The sequence below is a fragment of the Leucoraja erinacea genome, chromosome 8 (genome assembly GCF_028641065.1).
Source record: "Leucoraja erinacea ecotype New England chromosome 8, Leri_hhj_1, whole genome shotgun sequence".
Classification (NCBI taxonomy): Eukaryota; Metazoa; Chordata; class Chondrichthyes; order Rajiformes; family Rajidae; genus Leucoraja; species Leucoraja erinaceus.
Window position 1 is genome coordinate 6,618,864 of NC_073384.1, and position 17,770 is coordinate 6,636,633.

The 17,770-nt window shown below is 44.1% G+C and overlaps 1 protein-coding gene across 4 annotated transcripts in view; it reads right to left on the reverse strand.

Annotated features, from left to right (window-relative positions):
• The window catches only part of slx4ip (SLX4 interacting protein), a 97,144-nt gene extending 84,473 nt beyond the window's left edge, over positions 1-12,671 (reverse strand). Inside the window, exons 1-2 of one of the 4 annotated variants that reach the window (XM_055638928.1) lie at positions 12,334-12,470; positions 6,100-6,155 (exon numbers count right to left, since the gene is read on the reverse strand). In XM_055638928.1, coding sequence (XP_055494903.1) covers positions 6,100-6,126 — 27 coding nt within the window. In that variant the 5' untranslated portion in view covers positions 6,127-6,155; positions 12,334-12,470. Of the gene's footprint in view, positions 1-6,099; positions 6,156-6,299; positions 6,371-12,179; positions 12,237-12,333 lie in introns of those variants that run through there. The other 3 variants (XM_055638930.1, XM_055638929.1, XM_055638927.1) reach the window with 3 other exon arrangements.
• Between the last annotated feature and the right edge of the window lie 5,099 nt (positions 12,672-17,770).

The window sequence follows — 17,770 nt, forward strand, 5'->3', positions numbered from 1 at the left end:
CCAAGACATTCAACAACCTTTGACAAAGGCTGAGGAAAGACCAGAAAATAGGGTGGAAGGGAAATCTCTGGGGACCCGAAACCTACCCTTATTAACATAGTTCTGCACGGGATGGCAAGATAATAACTATTGGTGATTGCAGTAATCAGTCTCCTCAGAGCTAGAGCAAGTCTTCCTTAATACCGAGGGTCTACCAAAGAAAAATAATGTGTGCAATAGTTTTGAATTAATTTAAAGGTTATGGCAAAATAAACAAAGCTGCTTTAAACAATAACTGTACAGCAATCCCATGTTCGTAAAATGCCAATTGCTGTTAAATACTTGTATTTACACCGCACATAACTGAAGCACCTCTCGTGTGCTTCCCACATTAATTACCTCCATTAAGTTCAATGTCTAATGTAAGCAAACTTTGCAATCATGCTGTGTCGGTTAGCGAGATGAATACCCAGTATTTTCTTCATGTTGGCTGGGAGAGAATTCCAAGCTTTATTTCGAGTACAACCATGAGATCTTTACTATCCATCTGCGCAGTTAAATAGACATTTAACTACACAGGTAAAGCACAGCACCCCTGCCAAATCAGCAGTGTCTGCACTGCACGGAATTGTCAAACTAGATTGTGTCCTTTGTACTTCAGACGTCTGACTGTCAACTAAACCAAGCTAATGTTCACTGCTAAGTGGACCAAGGTCTACAGCAGAGGTCTTCAGATCGTGAACTTCAGAGCCAGAACCAAATGCGCAATAGTTTGAACGTGTAAAAACAGTGTGAACATAAAACCTATTAATCAACATTTGACGCACTGTTGGAGGTGTTTTCACTTGTGCTTGGTCAATCATCACTCACTTCTGATTGGCAGAAGTGAGAAACAATTGGCAGCAACGCCAGACCAAAAGTACAAAACCTCAGAATAGACGGCTGAATATTGTTACAGTGGAACACATCTTTGATACGACTGAATGGACAAATGAAATCATTATTCTGATAAATGAAGAAATGCAGTTAAAAAATGACTGAAATATCAAACATAAAATAAACTGGACACAACTGTTAAAATAATATACTCTGTAGTTGCACCAGAAACTATAAATTATGACAGATCCAAGTTAGCAATGGTCAATTAGAACTGGGGACCATTGAACAGAACTGTATGGAAATGCATTATTTCTTGATTGTTCACATACAGCACTAGTTTGAATCAATTCACTACGATCGTTCCACTTTTATACTTATCTATGATTGTGCTTACCAATGGTATGATTTTCTGGATTGTATGCAAAGCTATGAATTCCACTGCACCTACCTACACGTGATAATAAAGTATCATTGAATTCAAATACATTGGCCAGAATTTATTTGTGATTCTAAACAGCGAACACATTGAAAATAAGTAGTTAAACAAGTGTAAAATGTTTCTAAAAATAGTTACATTACATATTTAGGAAAATAATATGACCTGCTTAATATTATAAATATATGCAGCTCCAGAGCTCCCCCTTCTGGTTTACATTACCTACAGTTCCAGCGATTAAACATAATTTAAAGGCAGAGTCATAGACCACAGAAACAAGCCTTTTGGTCCAACTCTTCGACGAAGAGTTAGAACTCTTCGAAAAGACATTCTTGCCATAGAGGTAGTACAGAGAAGGAACACCAGACGGATTCCTGGGATGTCAGGACTTTCATATGAAGAAAGATTGGATAGACTCGGCTTGTACTTGCTAGAATTTAGAAGATTGAGGGGGGATCTTATAGAAACTTACAAAATTCTTAAGGGGTTGGACAGGCTAGATGCAGGAAGATTGTTCCCGATGTTGGGGAAGTCCAGAACAAGGGGTCACAGTTTATGGATAAGGGGGAAATCTTTTAGGACCGAGATGAGAAAAAAAAATTTCACACAGAGTAGTGAATCTCTGGAATTCTCTGCCACAGAAGGTAGTTGAGGCCAGTTCATTGGCTATATTTAAGAGGGAATTAGATGTGGCCCTTGTGGCTAAAGGGATCAGGGGGTATGGAGAGAAGGCAGGTACAGGATACTGAGTTGGATGATCAGCCATGATCATATTGAATGGCGGTGCAAGCTTGAAGGGCCGAATGGCCTACTCCTGCACCTATTTTCTATGTTTCTATGAAGATGCATTCCTGAGTAGGGCCCATATCCCTCTGAACCTTTCCTATCTATAAACCTGCCTCAATATCTATTAAATGTTGTAATTGTACCCTTGTATACCACTTCCTCAGTTGTCACCACTCAGTTGCCCTTTAGATTTTTCTCTTCTCGTCTTAAAACTAAGCCGTCTCATTTTCGGATCCACTACTCTGGGGAAAAAAGACTGTGATCTACCACCTTATCTATAATCCCCATGACTTTATAATCCTCTCAGGCTACCCCTCAACCTCTTTTGCTCTGGGGAAAACAGTTCCAGTTTATCCAGTCTCCCCTTATAAAATGCTCTGCAGTCCCAACAACATCCTTATGAATCATTTCTGGCCCCCCTCAACCTTAAACACATCCTTCCAATTGTATGGCGACCACAACTGCCCACAGCTGTAACATGAAGTCCCAACTCTTGGACTCACTGCTCCATCTAAGGAAGACAAGGATGCCATTGTCCATCTTCACCTCCAAGGCACGGAATTGGCCCTTCCATGGCGGCCAAGATGCCCCATTGAAGCCAATCCATTTTGTCTGCATTTGGCCCATATGCTTTAAACTTTCCTATCCATGTACTTGTCCAAATGTCCTTTAAATGTTGTTACTGTATCTTACCTCAACCACCCCCCTCTGTGAGAAAGTCACCTTCCTGGTTCCTATTAAATGTTTCACTTATCATCTTAAACCTATGCCCTATAGTTTTTGAATACCCCTACCCTGAAATAAATATTATGCACATTCACCCTATCTATGTCCATCATGACTTTGAACACCTCTATTTCACCCCTCAGCCTCCTGTACTCTAAGGAATAAAGTCCTAGCCTACACATCTCTCGATAACTCAAGCCCTCGAGTCCTGCAACATCCTTGTACATCTTCTCTGCACACTTTTCCAGCTTAATGGCATCTTTCCCATAGCAGGGTGACCAGAATTGAATATACCCAGTGCAGTCTCACCAACAACTTGTTCAACTAACATAACCTCCTGATTTCTATACTCAGTCCCCTCAGTGATTAAGGCGAGTGTGCCAAAAACCTTCTTCACCATCCTACCTTCCTGAGATGCCACTTTCAAGGGGCTATGTACTTGTACCCCAAGGTCTGTTCTGCACACTCCTCAGGGCTTTGTTGTTCATTGTATTTCCCCAGTATGTACTTTATCCTGGTTTAATTTCTCTAAATGCATCATTTTGCATTTGTCCAAGCTAAATTCCACTTACAATTCCTTTGCCCATTTTCCCAGTTGATCAATTAAATCCCATTAAAAAATAAGTTTCACGATGCAACAGTTTGATTAAGAAAAACAAGGTTTTTTTTTAAATCTGGAGGAAGTGTTAATTTTTAAATTGAATGCTGTAACAATAAATTCCCTGAAATTCCTTTCATTTCTCTGAAGGGAGAATGCTGATATGATTTTGTTCCAAAAATAACTGCCGACTTCCAGTACCTTGGCCAAGTGATCAATCTTGATTTGTGACGCAATGAAGCTTGTTACATTAAATAACAGGAGAACTATCACTATGGAGCCAAAATGTAATCCTGATACTTTGATGCCAGATACGCCGGCTGATCAATAATTTGTAACGCTGGAGTTGTGCACAGACAGCTAGGGACTCCCTCACGATAACATATGGAGAACATTCATCAAGCAATAGAAGTGGCAACTATACCTAGCGCAAATGTGAAGTGCAGTGGATGGACCTACAATGAAGAGTCAAAATGAGCTCAAAAAGATAGTTGAATAAATTAATGTATGAATTACACTTTATTATCACATGTGACATGTCACGGTGAAATTCTTTGTTTTGCATACCATACACAAAATATGCAAAGAGTCCCCATGTATAGGATGCTGACTACGCAACAAATTAATGTTTAACATGTTGTGAACATGCATTTCTCTGAAAATATAGTTACAGTTTTGACATGCATGCTGATGTAATCCAGTTTTTCTTAGCATCTTGAATCTACCACTCTCTCTAAACTGCATATTCCTTGCCCAATATCCATGATCAAAGCAGGAGGTTATCCAACATAAATATTAAGGGCCGACACAATCCTGTCATAAACTCTGTTCCCTATCCACTGACTTTATTCTTCTCCCTGCGAACAGTCCCAATGTAATCCAAACTGTTCACAGCTTTAATGCTTGATAACCTGGAGTTGCATTCTGACCTCATGGTCATACAATCACAAAGACTGCTTATTTACACCTCTCTAACATCACCTAATGCTGCATACACCCAAGCTTATATACTGTTGAAACCTTTGTGGTCTCTTGGTTTCATTACTTCCACAGGCTCTTAGCTGGACACACTTCATCTATTCTGCACAAACGTGAGATCATACATCTTCAAATTTGTTTCATCGTGTACACTCAACACCTATCTTTTCTGACTTGCACTCTTTACTAGTTATGCAGGAACTATTAAAAAAATTCTTATCCCTATTTTCAAATCCTATCATGGTTTTCTATCTCTGCAATATCATCCAGTCCTATAATGCTTTGGAATATGTGATATCCATATATCACTAATATATCGTAGAATTATAGGACATTCTTTTAGGAAAGAGATGAGGAGGAATTTCTTTAGTCAGAGGGTGGTGGAGGCAAAGTCAGTGGATATATTTAAGGCAGAGCTAGATAGATTCTTGATTAGTGCAGGTGTCAGAGGTTATGGGGAGAAGGCAGGAGAATGGGGTTAGGAGGGAGGGTTTGATCAGCCATGATTGAGTGGCAGAGTAGACTTAATGGTCTGAATGGCCTAATTCTACTCCTATCACTAATGATGTGCACTCTTCCAATTCTGGCGACCATCCCTGAAGACCATCCCTAAATTTAATTGCAAGTGCCTTCACCCGCTAAAGCCCTCACCTCTGCAATACCCCAACACTCTTTGATTCTCTTCCTTCCTGCAAGATGCTCCATTGAAGCCACGGTAAATGAATCTAACATGAGAACCACAGACTCCCACAAATGGGCCAACTAGGCTGATGGATTGACAATGTGTGTGGTGGTCCACTCCATCTACCATTCTGTGCCTCAAGGTTCTCAATAACATCTCCATGTTCCTTCATCAAGGTAAATAGTTATGAGCAGAAATTCCCAGCAGTTTCTGGAAACTTCCATGAGGCTTTGAGCACGTCCTTGAATTTATTTTCTTAGTAATAATTATTATCATAGAGGAATCTCATCCTGCATTTTTTAGCACAGATGCCTCTCCATTGCTACCCAATCCCTTGACACCTCATATTTTGCTTGGGTAGCTTGCACCCCAGCGGTATGAGCATTGATTTCTCTAACTTTGTAGCTCTTTTTTTCCTTCTCTCTCCATCCCCTTCCCCTTCCCAGTTCTCCTACCAGTCTTACTGTCCCCGACTACATTTTATCTCTGTACCGCCCGCTCCCCTGACATTAGTCTGAAGAAGGGGCCCGAAATGCCACCCATTCCTTTTCCCCAGAGATGCTGCCTGTCCCACTGAGTTACTCTAGCATTTTGTGTCTCCCTTCCTCCTCCTCCTCCTCCTCCCGTATTAGAGAAGATACTTAGGGAAGGTTCGAGGGACATGGGCCAAATGCAGACTAATGTGACTTGCTTAGATGGGGCATCTGGGTCGCATGCACAAGTTGGGCCGAGGGGCCTGTTTCCACGCTGTATGGTTCTATGACTATGTAAACTAGAATCTGAGGCGATCTATTGTACTTGGAAGAATCACGAGTCAAAGGGTTTAACAAGTGCGATCGTGCTTCTATTGAGCAATTTAAAAATACTATTATTTATTGTATTTGTAAAAAAACTACAATGTGTTTGAAAAGAAGAATGAGGTATGTTGTGCATTAGTTTTAATCAAACAAGTAATTCTATATATATGCTATAATAATTGCTATATAAAGATACATTTAAAAGTATCACAAAAGAAAAAAACATCAGAAGACTTACCTTAAGGACAAATTTGTTTGAGGGCATTACTGCAGTAGGAATTTATCTTGCTTAACCTGCAATGATAATTTAAGGCAATACTATAATCTCATTCACAGAATCAGTCACCCCAAGCAAAGACATAAAAACCCATGTGATGGAACAAATACTAATTAACCATAAATACATAGCGATAATTTGTCTCACTGGCAACACTTAACTGTTGTCAAAAATATTATGGGTTTCTTCTTTAATAGCACAAGTTCCTGGCCAATAGCTCAAAGTTGTGGTGGAATCTCCGATAGTCGATTTCTGTGTAATGGGATGTTAAACCATAACATGCGTGAATGAATATAAAATAAAATGTTGGTACTATTCACTGAGCAAGGAGTTCTCAGAGTCCTAGATCGAGACTATTAGTCAACCAAGACCATAAAAAATAAAATCAAGACACAAGGAACTGCAAATGCTGTTTTCAAAAAACTCCCCCACAAAGATAGCATCTCTGGAGAACATGGATAGACAATGTTTTGAGTCGGGACTGACGAAGGGCCCTGACCTAACACGTCTGAAGATGGGTCCTGAACCGATACATCATCTAACCACGTTCTCCAGGGATGCCGTCTGACCCGCTGAGTTACTCCAGCACTGCGTCAATTTAAAAAAATCAAATTGGTCATTGTTTTCTGTCCGTGGAACACAGGCACACATATAAAAATCGTTACTCAGAAGTTTTGAAAGACATGATATATGTGCAAGTTGTTTCTCCCTGAAAACTTTTAAAATGTCAATCAATTCAATGATTTCTGGTCTTCAGAAATTTAGAAACTGAAATGTCTGCTGCGCTTTTTGCTTTTCTGGAGTGGTATTTCAAAGCTGCATGTTCGACTTGTTTGTAACCAGTGTCATTACTGGCTTCATTCTCAACCTTTAAAAAAAAGCTGCTATGTGTAATGGAGACATCACACATCCAATTACAAAATCGACACAAAAATTACAGAATATCAAAGACTCTCGTCCTTTTGTTCTGATTTTTAAATAGGAAATAAAGAAAATAATTAGCAGTATTGAAACAGTATTGAACTCAAATCTAAAGTTTTTATCTTTTCTATCTGAACTGTAAGTTTGCTCGTGTGTAGGTTATGGGTAGAATTTGGCCAGCAGTTTAAATAATTAGTGCAGTATTCATGATTCCCTTATAAACATGCATATTTAATGGATCATGTAACTATTTTTCCATACATTGGAATGCATGGTATCCATCAGCACAGGGCATTTGTCCAGCTTGAATCAGACCAACCTATTAATAATGGCATTGGCTTACAGAGTCATCTGAAGCCAAGTGTGAAGAATCCTAACCCTTTCCAGCTTCAAAGCTTATCAATGGCCAGACAGGCAGCTCGTTCATCAAAAGACCTTAAACACTAAAGGTCTGATAAACTCAGATTACCCACTCTTCGCCAAACAGGACTGATACAATTCCAAACTAAAACCAACAGGCATTCCAATTTGATCCACAAAGCCTGTGATTATCTGCCAAGCTCTTTTAAAGGTGATTAAATTGGGCTGGATTAATTTATTAAATGTTTTACTATAAAATTCACTGCAAACTATTAATGAAAAATAAAAAGTATTAATGAAAAATGAAATGGAACATAGATCAATACAGCTCAAGAACAGGCCCTTCAGCCTTTCATGTCTGTGCTGACCATGATGCTAATTTAAACTGCACATCTGCCTGCACATGGTCGAAACCCCTCCATTCCTTGCCTGTTCATGTGTCCGTCTAAATGCCTCTTGCATGATGCTATCGTATCTGGTTCCATCCCTTCCCCTGGCAGTACATTCCAGTAACACCCACCACTCTATATAAAAAAAACTTGTCCCGCATACCCCTGTTAAATTTTGTCCCACTCACCTTAAAGTATTTGATATTTTCACCCTGGAGAAAAATTATAATCTACCCTGACTCTGCCTGTATTCGGTTTATATACGTCTAACAGGTAGGCTCTCTGGAGAATACCATCAAAAGCTTGATCAACCTTTCCTTATAGGGGCGGCATGGTAGAGTTGCTGTCTTACAGCGCCAGAGACCCAGGTTCAATCCTGAATACAGGTGCTGTCTGTACAGAGTTTGTACATTCTCTCCAATAATCTTGTGGGATTTCTCCGGGAGCTCCGTTTTCTTCCCACACTCCAAAGATGTGCAGGATTGTAGGTTAATCGGCTTCGGTAAAAATTGTAAACTGTTCCTAGTGTGTAGGATAGAGCTGGTATATGGGGAAATCACTGGTCGGCACGGACTCGGTGGGCCGAAGGGCCTGTTTCTGCACTGTATCTTTAAATTAAACTACACAATCAAAATGTTTGTCTTTTCCTTTCCTTTTAGCTAATATCCTCTTATCCAGGCAACATTCTAGTAAGCCTCCTCTGCACCTTCTCCAATGCCACCACATCCTTCCTGTAATGTCATAAATAGAATAGTACACCATAGTCTAAATGAGACTTAACTAAAGTTCTATACAGCTGCAATACGACTGCCTGATTTTTATGTATCGGAAAGAACTGCAGATGCTGGTTTTAAATCAAAGGTAGACACAAAATGCTGGAGTAACTCAGCAGGACAGGCAGCATCTCTGGAGAGAAGGAATGGGACCCGAAAAGTCATCCATTCCTTCTCTCGAGAGATGCTGCCTATCCCGCTGAGTTACTCCAGCATGTTGTGTCTGCCTGACTTTTATACTCAACTCCCTGACTGACAAAGTCAAGTAGCCCATTGGCAAGATACAACTTTAACCAACATCAATCTACAAGTTCTGTCCTAATTATTCTTTTGTCATTTTCTTTACCTCCGCCCAGTTTCCCTTTCTGAAATCAATGACAGTTCATTCAGGTACAAGAGGCATCGAGCAATCTCCCTCACTTCTCACAGGTTCCAGTATTACTGTCTTTGGATTTTGCCAACAACAAGATCATAAAGCCCATGGCAATGAATTCCCTACCAACTTCCAGATATCTGCACTTCCAATTAGATACATTAGATACGGAGCATTTCCATCTCCCCAATTCTAGAGGCAGGGAAACCAAATACAACACCAGTACTCAAACTTTAGTTCAGATTAAAGATACAGCATAAACATAGCAGTGTCAGGGGATTTGGGGAGAAGGCAGGAACGGGGTACTGATTGGGGGTGATCAGCCATGATCACATTGAATGGCGGTGCTGGCTCGAAGGGCCAAATGGCCTACTCCTGCACCTATTGTCTATTGAAACAGCCCCTGCAGCCGCACAGTTTAGTTTAGAGATACAGCATAGAAACAGGCCCTTCGGCCCACTGAGTCCGCACCGACCATCGATCAACCGTGCACACTAGTTCTCCGTTATCCCACAAACTCCGCACAGACAGATCCTGAGGTCAGGCTCAAACCCGGGTCTCGCTTATTTCATGGTAGATTAGGAATGAAACAAAGATCATTGCTGCACTAATCCCCTTTTTCCTTGACTCAAAACGTAACATATTACCAACAATTGGTTTTACAATTGGATTTCAGAATGTTATTTATTTTATCATTTTTTCAGATTTTCATGGAGAGTGCTGCAATGCACTATTTTGTTATATTGACATCCGAAAACCTCAGAATGTTGCAAAACTTAAGAATACTTATCGTACATTAAGTTTGTATTGAAATGGTATTTTCAGGTTCAGTGAACATCCAGTGACTTTTATGATGATGTGCTGAAAACAGGTTGATCAGGCCAATCAAGTCTCAACTTGTTGAGAGTGATACTTTATAACTATAGCCTGCCATCCATCAAAAATATAATTTGTGGTTGTAAAAAAGTGTAATGTTGTCAAAGAATGCAGACAAAATAGAATTAAGCAATCAGAATAGGTAAATCAACATTAAAATAAATACTGTTTACAAAACTGCACACAATTTCAAAACTATGACAATAAGATATACTGGGAGAACTCAGTGGATTAAACAACTTGAGACCCTATTGGGAAAGTTGGCTATGATATAAAGAACTACAAGGGAGTTGGGATAAAGACTATTGGGTGATTGTTTAGTTTAATTTAGTTTAGAGATACAGCATAGGAACAGGCCATTCGGCCCACTGAGACTGCACCAACCATCGATCACCCGCACACACTAGTTCTCTATTATCCCACATGCCCAGCCTACACACTGAGGCTCTATAAGGCGCATTTGGAATATTGGGTACCATATCTGAGGAAGGATGTGCTAGCTCTGGAGAAGGTGCAGAGGTTTACTAGAACGATCCCAGGAGTGAGTAGGTTAACATATGATAAACGTTTGATGCCACTGGGCCTGTACTCGCTGGAGTTTAGAAGAATGTGGGAGGGCCTCATTGAAATGTACAGAATAGTGAAAGGCTTGGATAGAGTGGATGTGGAGAGGATGTTTCCACTAGTAGGAGAGTCTAGGACTAGAGGTCATAGCCTCAGAATTAAAGGACGTTCCTTAGGAAGGAAGGCGATGAGGAGGAATTTTTTTAGTCAGAGGGTGGTGAATCTGTGTAATTCTTCGCCACAGACCGCTGTGGAGGCAAAGTTAAGGGATATATTTAAGGCAGAGATAGATACATTCTTGATTATTACTGGTGTCAAAGGTTATGGTGAGAAGGCAGGAGAATATTTTTTGGAGGGAGAGATAGATCAGCCTTGATTGAATGGTGGAATAGACTTGAAGGGCCAAATGGCCTAATTTTCCTCTTATGATCTTTAGAGAAGCCAATTAACTTACAAACCTGCACGTCTTTGGAATGTGAGAGGAAACCAGAGCACCAGCAGGAAACCCACGCGGTCCCGGGAACAACATACAAACTCCGTACAGACAGCACCTATCGTCAGGATTGAACCCTAGTCTCTGGCGTTGTAAGGCAGCAACTGTATTACTGCTCCAGCCCGCATAGGTGGAACAGGATGGAAAGGAGATGATGAGCAGATGGAACCAGATTGCCTTTGTAAAAGTTCTCCTAGTGTGTAGGGAATGAATGAGAAAATGGGATAACATAGAACTAGTATGAATGGGTGATCAATGGTCTGCATGGAAACAGTAGGCTGAGAGCCTATTTCCATGCTGTATCTCAAAATCAAACTAAAACGTCTCAGCACCAGAATTCACAAAAAAGCACCAAGACCTCACACTGCTATCAAGTTAAATTCATATATAAAGACAGAGCGAAGGAGAGGATACACAGTGCAGAATAATTTTTAAAAAAAGGAGCAAAAGAAGAAAGGGGGGAGGGGGCAAAAGGGGAAAGAGGGAGTGAAAGGGGGAATGAAAGTGAAAAGGGGGGAAAAGGGGGGCAGGATAAAAGGGGAAAGCGGAGAGTATGGGGGAGGCGAAAGGGGGGAATGGGGTTAAAGGGGGAATAAAGGGGACAAAGTGAACAGGGGGTCAAATGCACTGCTATTATCCCCAATGCGCGCACCCGCTCCCATCTGCGCGTCCCCGTACACTCTGCGTGTCCCCGTACACATTGCGCGCCCCCGTACACTCTGCGTGTGCCCGTACACATTGCGCGCCCCCGCTCCCACTTGCGCGCCCCCGTACACTATGCGCGCCCCCCCTCCTATGCTGCGCGTCCCCGTACACTATGCGCGCCCCTGCTCCTATGCTGCGCGTCCCCGTACACTATGCGCGCCCCCCCTCCTATGCTGCGCGTCCCCGTACACTATGCACGCCCCTGCTCCTATGCTGCGCGTCCCCGTACACTATGCGCGCCCCCCCTCCCTATGCTGCGCGTCCCCGTACACTATGCACGCCCCTCCTACTCTGCTGCGCGTCCCCGTACACTATGCGCGCCCCCCCTCCTATGCTGCGCGTCCCCGTACACTGTGCGCGCCCCACACCTACCTGCGCGTCCCCGTAGACTATGCGACCCCCCCGTACACTATGCGCGCCCCCGTACACTATGCGCGTCCCCGTACACTATGCGCGCGCCCCGTACACTACCTGAGCGCCCCCCTACTACTATGCGCGCCCCCCCTCCTATGCTGCGCGCCCCCGTACCCTGTGCGCGCCCCCCTACTCTGCGCGTCCCCGTACACTATGCGCGCCCCGGTTCCTACCTGAGCGCCCCCGTACACTATGCGCGTCCCCGTACACTATGCGCGCCCCCGTACACTGTGCGCGCCCCCGTACACTGTGCGCGCCCCGGTTCCTACCTGAGCGCCCCCGTACACTGTGCGCGCCCCCGTACACTGTGCGCGCCCCCGTTCCTACCTGAGCGCCCGGCGCGTTCCTATCCACGTTCCCGCTTCCACTTTTCAAATCCCCAACGGCCGCGGCGCGCACCAACGGTCGCCCGGCTGGGTCCTGGCGATGGCGGGCGCCCCGTTCACCGCCTGATCCCGTCCCGCCGTGATACCGTCCCCCGTCCACACACACACACACACCGTCCCCCGTCCACACACACCTCCTCCCCATCGCTGATGCGGCGGCGGCGGGGGGTGAGTGAGGAGGAGGAGGAGGGTGACGGCAGTGGGGCGGGCGGCCCTGGAGCTGCGAGGACCCCGCCGGCCCACAATGGTCACCGGTCACCGTCTCCGCCGCCACTTGAGGTGAAGGTGAAGGGTGAGTTCGATCCCCACCCCCGGACCAGGGGAGGGGTGTGAGGGTGAGTTCGATCCCCACCCCCGGACCCAGGGGAGGGGTGTGAGGGTGAGTTCGATCCCCACCCCCGGACCCAAGGGAGGGGTGTGAGGGTGAGTTCGATCCCCACCCCCGGACCCAGGGGAGGGGTGTGAGGGTGAGTTCGATCCCCACCCCCGGACCCAGGGGAGGGGTGTGAGGGTGAGTTCGATCCCCACCCCCGGACACAAGGGAGGGGTGTGACGGTCAGTTCGATCCCCATCGCCGCCGGTGAGGGGAGAGTGAAGGGGAGGGTGAGAGTGAGAGTGGTAAGGATGGCTCGAAGGGTGGAATGGCCTACTCCTGCACCTATTTCCTATGTTTCTATGAGGTGAGTGATGAGGAAGTGATCTTCCCCCTGAGCTGTTGGGTCTCCTGGACTCAGGCCTTTCTGCCATAGCCTTGGGGAGAGCATAAGTAATGTCTTATCATGTAGTGAGCTTCTTTGCGTACAGTTTTGGTCTCCAAATTGAGGAAGGTCATTGCCATAGAGGGAGTGCAGTAGACGGTTCACCGAAATTCCTGGAATCTCAGGACTGTCTTATGAAGATATGGATAATTCCATCTCTAGTTTTGGAGATTGAGAGGGGATCTTATAGAAACTTACAAAATTCTTAAGGGGTTGGACAGGCTAGATGCAGGAAGATTGCTCCCATGTTGGGGAAGTCCAGGACAAGGGGTCACAGCTTAAGGATAAGGGGGAAATCCTTTAAAACCGAGATGAGAAGAACTTTTTTGACACAGAGAGTGGTGAATCTCTGGAACTCTTTGCCACAGGGGGTAGTTGAGGCCAGTTCATTGGCTATATTTAAGAGGGAGTTAGATGTGGCCCTTGTGGATAAGGGGATCAGAGGGTATGGAGTGAAGGCAGGTACGGGATACTGAGTTGGATGATCAGCCATGATCATATTGAATGGCGGTGCAGGCTCGAAGGGCCGAATGGCCTACTCCTGCACCTAATTTCTAGAAATTAGGTGCACAAGTAGGCCATTCGGCCTGTTTTGGAGTCTTTTTGCACAATCCGCAAACATTGCCACATTTCATTTCATTCCAGTGCACATCTCGTATGCGTATGTGACGAATAAACTTGACTTGACTTGGAAGTGAGGGGAGAGTAAGAGGTGAGGGGAGAGTGAAGGCTATGGGAGGGTGAGACTGAGAGTGGCGAGGATGAGAAGGTGAGGGAGGGGTGTAGGGGAGGGTGAGAATGAAGGTTATGGGAGGGTGAGAGGGGTGAGGCCCTGAGGGAGAAGGATGAAGTAGATGGTGAGGGCTGGTTCCCAAAGTCAATTGGCAAAATGTCTCGTCACCACATCTCACAAACAAATACCTTTTAGATTGGCACATGGATATGGAGAGATATCTATCATGTGCAGACAGAGGAAATTAATTAATTTATCATGACATCATGTTTGGCACAGATTTTGTGGGCCACTGGCGTATTCCTGTGCTGTATTTTTCATTATTCGATGTGAGATCTCACACTACTGGTGAGCAAGCTTAGCCCTAGTCTTGCTCAACAGCTTGGGCTAATAGCTGCCACACCAAAGGAGTTGACATTGTCCTTAACTCTGCAGTGCGGGTCATCACAGGGAAGCTTAAGTCAACACCTTTGCAGTGGCTCCCTGTCCTCTCTCATATCGCCCCCTCCCAGCATACGCAGAAGGGAGAGGATGTTGAAAGATTGGTGCACCATCGAGGTGCACCATCCTCCTCCTCACTCACACCCCCCCCCCTACGCTGACCTTCCCATCCATGCTGACTTGAATAATCTACCCAATATGCGCCTGAAGTCCTGCAAACCCTTCTGGTCTTCAGTCAAATCCCTGGTAGACTTTGACTCCAAGACTGAGTGGCGCAGAGCCTGGAAAGATGCCAACATTAACAATGGAGACGTCACCCGACAGTGAAACCGCCGGGTTTTGACCTCCATCGCAAGCAATGACTCACCCTGAACAGAATCCGTACCCTCCATGCAAGAACAGCCCGTCACCTGCAAAAGTCGGGGATGACAGACAGCTCTGCATGCGACTGCGCACATCCAGACCAGATTATCCCACACATCGTAAATGACTGCCCACTGAGGCTTTTCCCTGGGGGCATCAAAGCCATCCACCCAGTAACTGATGCTGTCCTGGCCTGTATGTCTACCCTTGACCTACAAGTTTAGGCTTTGCATGTCATACGCAAGAAGAAGAAGAAGACTGCATGTGAGCACCCACCCCCACAGCACAAGCTGAAGAGTTACGGTGCAGTTTTGCTTTCATTTCTGACGTGTAGGGACACCGAGTGCTGTCGGGAAGTTTGGAGTACTTTTAGCTTGGTGTCTGTGTTCACGAGTCACTCAGAGGTCAAGAGCAGGTTACAGAAACCTACAATGGTCTGAAAGGTGCTTCACCTGAACCGGTAAATGTTATTTACCCCTAAAGTTATCTTCCCCCTGAGCTGTTGGGTCTCCTGGAGGCCTTTCTGCCACAGCCTTGGGGAGAGCATAAGTAATTTCTTATGTAGATGTGTCATAACCACCCTGCTGTTATATTCTGCGCTCCAGCTCGGCTTAACCCAGACCACCATGCAAACCAACCTCCCTTTCATTGACTCCCAACTACACTTCACGCTGCCTCGGCAAGGCCAGCAGCATAATCACGGATGAGTCTCACCCCAGTCAATCCCTCTTCTCCCCTCTCCCATCAGGCAAGAGGTACAGAAGTGTGAAAACGCACACCTCCAGATTCAGGGACTGTTTCTTCCCAGCTGTTAACAGGCAACGATCACCAACTAGAGAGCAGTCCTGGCCTACTATCTACCTAATTGGAGACCCTTGGACTATGTTTAATCAGACTTTACTGAACTTTATCATGCACTAAACGTTATTCCCTTGCTCCTGTATCTACACTGTGGACGGCATGATAGCAACCACGTATAGTCTTTTCACCAGCTGGAGAGCATGCAACAAAAACCTTTCACTGTTTCACAAGTTACAATAATAAACTGAATTGAATTGAATACTTTATTGACACATGTGACAAGTCACAGTGAAATTCTTTGCTTGCATTCCCAAGGTATGCAATAGTCGCCACATAAAACTAAACTAATTGAAACATAGAAAATCAGTGCAGGGGTAGGCCATTTGGCCCTTCGAGCAAGCACCGCCATTCAATATGATCGTGGCTAATCATCCAAAATCAGTACCCTGTTCTGGCTTTTCCCCCAGATCCCTTGATTCCCTTATCCCTAAGAGCTAAATCTAACTCTAATGATGGCAAACTCCATCATCCAGAGACCCAGGTTTGATCCTGACCACGGGTTCTTGTCTGTAGTGTTTGTATGGTCTCCCCGTGACCTGCATGGGCTTTCTCTGGTAGACACAAAAACTTCTAGTCCGTTCGGCACGGACTAGAAGGGTCGAGATGGCCTGTTTCCGTGCTGTAATTGTTACATGGTTATATGCCTTTTTGATGTTGTTATTTATATTTTCATCCATTTTTTTAAATTTCTAGGTGATTGTTTAAATTCAACATGAGTCTTAAAACAGTTTGGAAGAATTACAGATTTGTGATTGTTATGGGAACAAGTCTTGCATTGATTCATTGGGGATGGTACAACATCAAGTCTAGTGAAACTTTCAAGACCAGAAACCAAGACTATGTTGCAGAGCCCGGAATTGTGACGCACATCGTTCAGCAGGAGAGCCAGCCTGATCGGAAGCAGTGACTTGCCTTTGTGAGGTAACATGCTTCATTAGTTACACAAGATTTATATTTCAATGAACATTAGTCAGTCAACATCATGACAGATGAAAATAATACAGAAGTAGGAAAAAATTATTTGGAAATAACTGAGATTAATTTTCCAGTTGTTGCTTGCTTTTTCAGATAGAAACATAGAAAATAGGTGCAGGAGGCCATTCGGCCCATCGAGCCAGTACCGCCATTCATTGTGATCATGGCTTATCGTCCCCAATCAATAACCCGTGCCTGCCTTCTCCCCATATCCCTAGATTCCACTAGCCCCTAGAGCTCTATCTAACTCTCTCTTAAATCCATCCAGTGATTTGGCCTCCACTGCCCTATGTGGCAGGGAATTCCACAAATTCACAATTCTCTGGGTGAAAATGTTTTTTCTCAGCTCAGTCTTAAATGGCCTCAAGTGAAACTTTAGGTGTGCGTGTGTGTGTGTGGACACACATATATACCCATGCACACATAGAGTGTACATGAGGCCATAGCCTCAGAATAAAACGATGTACCGTTAGAAAGGAGATGAGCAGAAATTTCTTTAGTCAGAGTGTGGTGAATCTGTGGAATTCATTGCCATAGACGGCTGTAGAGACCAAGTCAAAGGATATTTTTACGATAAAGATTGATAGATTCTTGATTAGTACGGGTGTCAGAATGGGGTTGAGAAGGCAGATCAGCCATGATTGAATGGCGGGGTAGACTTGATGGGCCAAGAGGCCTTATTCTGCTTCTAGAACGAGAGAGAGAAATGTACCTGTGATCATGTGGCCCATCATAGTAGAAGAACAACTGAGATGAAAAAAATTGGACATTCACATCTTTAAACAAATTGTTAAATAGCTTGAAAAAGGTTTTTGTGATTTACTCCAATTGGAAACCCATGGGCACAAATCTAGAATTTGCTAACGCATTTATTTTACTTATGCTGCTGATGTTAGTACAACTGCACGTGAATTTTCAAAATACATTAATATAGTACTTTGCAATTTGACTATAGAACAGATTATGGAATACGAGGCAGAATGTAGTTGAGAAGAATTCATCTCCTTTCTAAGGGTGCATCTTGAGAAGAATGTAATTTTCTAATTGGAGAATCATGCTGATCTTCTTGCATATGGCGTGTGCAGCCTAAAGTTGTAGGTCAACTTGTTTTATTTGATCTATTTGTTTGTACACGTCGGGTTGATTGCGTAAGTCGATACAGGGCAGACCACGTGAAGATTGTAATCTCCCACCCCGTCATGCTGATGGGATCATTGCTTGCTTTTGTTATATCTAGATATTAGGAC